This window comes from Colobus angolensis, unplaced genomic scaffold (assembly GCF_000951035.1).
Source record: "Colobus angolensis palliatus isolate OR3802 unplaced genomic scaffold, Cang.pa_1.0 Scaffold77, whole genome shotgun sequence".
NCBI classification, from domain to species: Eukaryota; Metazoa; Chordata; class Mammalia; order Primates; family Cercopithecidae; genus Colobus; species Colobus angolensis.
In genome coordinates, this window is record NW_012121487.1 from 5,439,712 (window position 1) to 5,445,713 (window position 6,002).

At 42.8% G+C, this 6,002-nt stretch overlaps 1 protein-coding gene across 1 annotated transcript in view; it reads left to right on the top strand.

Moving 5' to 3' along the window:
* The first annotated feature begins 2,491 nt into the window (after window positions 1-2,491).
* Window positions 2,492-6,002, top strand: part of CD1A (CD1a molecule) — a 16,876-nt gene continuing 13,365 nt past the window's right edge. The window contains exon 1 of the mRNA XM_011928486.1: window positions 2,492-2,574. Within this exon, the coding sequence (XP_011783876.1) occupies window positions 2,550-2,574 (25 nt within the window). The 5' untranslated portion in view covers window positions 2,492-2,549. The remainder of the gene's footprint in view (window positions 2,575-6,002) is intronic.

Consider the following 6,002-nt stretch of genomic DNA (forward strand, 5'->3'; position numbering starts at 1 on the left):
GAAATATAATAAAAGGAACTTTGCTTTCTATTGTCTTATGTTCTGAGCTATCTTCACTATGAAAAATAAAGATTATTTAAAAAACTTATTAATTCTGCTTTGGTGCTTCTGTCTTTTTTGAATCTAAACATTCATATCTTTCATTACTTCTGGAAAATTTTCAGCCATGCTTTCTTTAAGTATTTCCTCTTCCAATTATGTGTTTTGTCTTTTAATGAAATTCCTATCGGACTCATACTGGATTTCATACTAATTTTCTTTTTTTTTTTTTTTTTGAGACGGAGTCTCACTCTGTCGCCCAGGCTGGAGTACAGTGGCCGGATCTCAGCTCACTGCAAGCTCTGCCTCCCGGGTTTATGCCATTCTCCTGCCTCAGCCTCCCGAGTAGCTGGGACTACAGGTGCCCACTACCTCGCCCGGCTAGTTTTTTGTATTTTTTAGTAGAGACGGGGTTTCACCATGTTAGCCAGGGTGGTCTCGATCTCCTGACCTTGTGATCCGCCCGTCTCGGCCTCCCAAAGTGCTGGGATTACAGGCTTGAGCCACCGCGCCCGGCCCATACTAATTTTCATATGCCTTAACTTCTTTCATATTCAACACTTCTTTATCTCTATATTGCATTAGAGGAAATTCTTCAGCTCTCCCAATTTAGAAGTATTTTTAAATTGCTTTTTGTCTTTGTTGTTTAATCCACTTATTGATATTTTAATTATAGTAATTAGAGTTTATCTTTTTAGAAGTTTAGTTTGCTTTAAAATAATATTCTTGGTATTTTTTGATAATGTCTTTTTTCAAACCTTTTTGACTTTAAGGTTTTAAAATATAAATTCCTCTATATGTTATATCTTAGGGAAACAAAACTATTTATTCTGTCTGCCAACTTTCCTTCATCATGCAATCTTTCTCCCGGTGCTAATTATGGATGGCGACCTCATCTTAGGAAAGGCTTTTTGTGAAATACCCTTTGCAGCTTGTATTGAGGGTGGTTCTCTTGAGATGAACTTTGCTTTAACTTTTAGCAGGTGGCACACCTGGAATTATGTTTGTTTTGTTTTGTTTTGAGACAGAGCCTTGCTCTGTCTCCCAGGCTGGAGTGCAGAGGTGCGATCACGGCTCACAGCAACCTCCGCCTCCTGGGCTCAAGACATTCTCATGCCTCGGCCTCCTGAGTAGCTGAGATTACAGTTGTGCGCAAACACACCTGGCTTCATTTTGTCTTTTCAGTAGTGATGAAATTTCACCATGTTGGCCAGGCTGGTCTGAAACTCCTGAACTCAAGTGATCCGCCCGCCTCCGGCTCCCAAAGTGCTGAGATTATAAGCGTGAGCCACCATGCCCAGCCTGGAATTACTTTTAAAATTAATTTCTTAGCTTGTGAATTTCAGGCTCATGCAAGTAGATACTTTTGAACTTCAAACTCAGACCTGTGATTAGCAATCCTCAGAAGGAGAAAAACTGAAAAACCAATCCATAAAATTGGATGGATTTTTTTTTCTAGTCTACTCGTCCATTCTATCACTGAAGTGAAGATGTAGCAGGAGCCTCAGCTGCAATCTTATTACCATTTTTTTTTTTCATCCTAAGGCCTTGTTTCCTTATTCAAGTGACTAACAGTAGCCAAACTCCTAGGGATCTATACAAGACAATGCTTAGTATGTCCAATTATGGATCCTGTTTACCTCTCTGGGTTTCCATTTCTTTACTTTGCCCCTTAGAGGACTTCCTTTATTTCATTGTAAATGTAGCTTATACATTTAAAAATTATTTAAAACAATCTTGCATTTCTGGGTGTTTTGTGTTAGTATGTCTTTTCAAGTCATGTAATGTGCTGTCTTTCCACAGGCAGAATCCCTGGCTGTTTTATGTATTACACACAGAGATCCAAGGGTCATGTGACAAGGCAATGCTTTAGTTAGGAAGGCGAGTCCAGGAGGAGGGACTGAGGTTAAATTGAATAGATAGGAAGTATGAGAAAACGAAGAGGAGGCTCTCGGAGCTGAGATAAAGGCTAATGGAGGATGATAGTGAAGACACAGAATAGTGAGAAAGATGGAGGAAGAAGAACACGTGTATGGGAAGGAACAGCAACAAGGTAAGACACAAAGACTAAGCCATGGTGACATTAGCGACTATTCAGTTCTTTCAATCTAGTTATTTTACAGATAAGGAAACTGAGGCCAAAGTGTTAACGATCTCTCTAATTCAAAATGTCCAACAGGAGTCCCATGTAGGGGCTCATCTTGATTCAGTCTAAAGCTCCTTTTACTGCAAGAGATGTGCTGTGAGAGGCCAGCAGCACACAAGCAGATAAAGCGAGACCTGCCAGAAGCCAGAATGGCAAGGAAAAAACTTCAAGCAGAGTGAGAGGGAAGATGACAAGCCCAGAAAAGGCATGTGGTTATGAAAGGCAGTAGTTTCTTTGGCCAGGAAGTTGAGGTTTCTGTTAGTGAAGAGGGGGAAGTCAGATGAGATGAGACCATGTCGGGAGGGGAGCTTTCATATCTGGGTTCTGAGGAGAGCTTCATTGGGGAAGGAAGAATTTAGAAGCCATGTTCGGCTTTGGGGGAGCAACAGGTAAGAGCTGTTACAGTGAACAGGAACATGCTTTTGGCGTGAACACCAGGGATTCAAGAAAGTGGATCCTGGGGAAAGGTTTGATGGCAAAGGGAAGAATACTGGACTTGCCTAGGATAGCTGGGACACCTGTCTGATTGAGTTCCAATCAGGGTATATGTTAATCACCATAGTTTTCTTCTCTGGGATTTCCTGTGTCCAGGGAGCACAAAATTATCAGTGATCAGTGATAGCCATCTCCTTCTCTCTTAATTATTTTCATTTTCTCTGATCCTGGTCACCTTCCCTACCTATCTTATCTCTTGAGTTTTGCCTAGCATTCTGCTGTTTCTCAGCCCCCACCCACAATTTCTCAGCACCCCCAGACAGCTTCCAAGAAGCCCTGTTCCCTTCCATTCCCTCATTCAGATCCTGCCCTGTACCCACCATAGCTGAGTGTACACTCAGGAGTGGAGCTGGCTGGAAAAGTTGCAGACCTACAGTAGGACTATGACTCTCACCAGCTACTGCCTGCATCTCTGATAAAGATCAGCTCTGCCCACAGAAAGTTGGGGTGGAGAAACTTGTGGCTTGGTTCCACTTCTCTTTCCAATCTGTGCCCAACTTCCTCTTCTCCTGCTTCTTCCTTCTTTAGCATATTTTATGCCCCTGGTGTTCTGATCAGCTCCCAAACCTTTGGTCCCAGAACTCCATTTCTCAATTAGTTAATTCTCTTCCTTCTCCTTATCAAATGTAAACTGACTTCTCTTTCCTTTTCTGACCCCATACTCAAGGGTGCAGGCCACATAATTTGTGGGGTTGTAAAGAATAAAAATCTGGGGCCCTTTCATTCTCCATTCAGGCTGCTAAAACAGAATACCACAGACTGGGTGGCTTATAAACAGTATAAACTTATTTTTCACAGTTATAGAGGCTGGGAAGATCAAGGAAGATTAAGTGTCTAGTGGAGACCTGCTTTCTGGTACATAGAGTACACTTTCTGGATGTGTCCTCACATAGTGGAAGGGGTCAGGGGTCTCTCTTGGGTCTCTTATAAGGGAACTGATCACATTCATGAGGGCTCCAATCTCAATCTAATCACCTCCCAAAGGCCCTACTTCCTACTAACATCACATCACGGGTTAGAATTTCAACATATGAGTTTTGGGAAGACACAAAGATTCAGAGCATAGCAGGTTTGTATTCAAATAGGCAGGATAAGAGTGCTTTTAAAAGTATTAAAACATAAAACTTTCTCGTTCCTTCTAAAGTTTCTGTCTCTTTCCCTCTGACTCAACTTGTTATCGTGTTTTGTTTTGTTTTGCTATTTTTGTTTTCTTGTTTAATTTGCTAATGTTGTACCCCTTGGGCACAGGGATACTCACAGGGTGAACACAGAGGCTCTTAGGTGCCTGGGGGCCCCACTCCATGACTCTGAGCCCATGCAAGTTGCCCACTGGCTGCTGGGTTCCTCTTGCTGGGAAGAGGAAGTCAGTCTCCCCTTCCCACCGTGGCCACTCCAACCCTCTACAGATGGGTGACCACCATGAAATTGCAACCACTGTATGGAGATGTACTTGATTATTGGATCAAGGGATAGCAGGTTGTCCTGAGTTGTCTCAAAACACTCTGTGGTGCAGCCTGGGTGGGCATGGGGCTAAAGCTAAGCTCTGTGCAGATACTGTGGGATGCATGCCCCCAAATCTTGTTCTCCTTGTGTCCCTGCCAGAAGCAAGGTAATTGTGAAAGGTGACAGCAGAAGGGGCCTCCTCTGCTGATGAGATCAGATGGCTGTATGGGCAGACAGTGGCAGGGTGGTGGCGGACAGGAAGGCAGGAATTGCCTGTGGCCCCAGACAGTGGGGAGCAGATGGCAGAGAATCAGTGCTGGGGAGGTGAAGTGATGGGAGCCAAGACCACATGTCAGCTGAGAAGCCCTCACACAAGTTATTTTTGGCTCATTTGACTTCATTTATAAAACACACATTAAGATAAAATTATGAAGAATTTAAAGATGATGATCATAGGGCATCAACTATGCTGCTGCATTGGTTGCATGCCCCATGAAGCAAGCCCAGGATATACAATACACTCATTAACTCACTATTTGGAGGATGATCCTGACTCTGCCTCTTTACAACCTTCAGAGAATCTTGCCTCTCTCAGACTTTCCATCCTAGGACCGTGGATAGCTCAGCCTTCCCCAACCATTTCTGCCATCTTCCACCTTGGTCTGAGTCATGCAGATGTCTTGTACCTGATCAGCCCAGTGTTGTTCCTCTCTTCCCATCTCTCTCATCTTTTCATTCCCTACTCTTTGCATTAACTTGGGAAACATTTGTGTGTGTGTGCTAGCTTTAGTGCCCTCATTTTGTTACCTTGGCATGAAGTCTGCTGTCCCTGCTGCTCTATTTCATTTGAGTGAGGGAGAAGCCTCATAAAGTTTTAGAAAAGCTTTTTAAGAATTACAGTCCCTATATCTCTAAGGTTTTCCCAGGAGCCATTCCATATGAGAAATCAGGCTAAGCTTGCTAAACTTGTACAGTTGACCCTTGAATAACACAGGGGTTAGGAGTGATGACGGCCCCATGCAGTCAAAAATCCATGTATAACTTTTGACTTTTTCAAATCTTAACTATAGCCTACTATTGACTGGAAGCCTTACTGCTAACAAAAACAGTTGATGAACACATATTTTGTATGTTAAAAGTATTATGGATGACATTCTTACAATGAAGTAAGCAAGAGGAAAGAAAATATTTTTAACAAAATCAGAAGGGAGAGAAAATGTATCTATTTATTAAGTGGATCATCATGTGTTCATCTTCATTGTCTTCATGTACAGTAGGCAGAAGAGGAGGAGGAAAAGGAGTTGCCTTGTCTTACTGGTGGCAGACTCAGAAGAAAATCCATGTATGAGTAAACCCACACAGTTGAAACTCATGTTATTCAAGAGTGAACTGCAGTATGAGGGTTTGAGTCAATCTAGTCTGGAGCTAACTGGGTTTGCGTTTTGCTGTTGCTATAATAGTCTTCAAGTTCCTCTACATTACTCTGTTCGTAGGGTGGGGCTGGTTTGCCAGGTTTTGTTAATGACTCCACTTTCAGGTTTTGGTGTTTCCTTTGTGAAGTATCTCTGGAGGACCCACCACCATGCTTTCCATTCTTTTAGCTGCAGACTCCTCTCGTAATTGATACTTATGATACTGCTTGGGAGAAGGAGTGGGAGCACCATCTTTTATTCTGGTGCAGTCTCATTCTTAGGCAGGTCAGTTGTTTTTGAATTTTTTGAAGTTTTGTCATGTAAGTGTTCCTGCCTTTCTTCCAGCAGTTTGGGACGTCTAATAGTCTGGAACCAGGATGTTTTCTTGTTCCTTCCCGTTGTTTTTCTCCTCCTCAGTTGCAGTGGGTTTTCACCTGTGCCTGAAGGCAACAGGGCTTTCTGCCCTT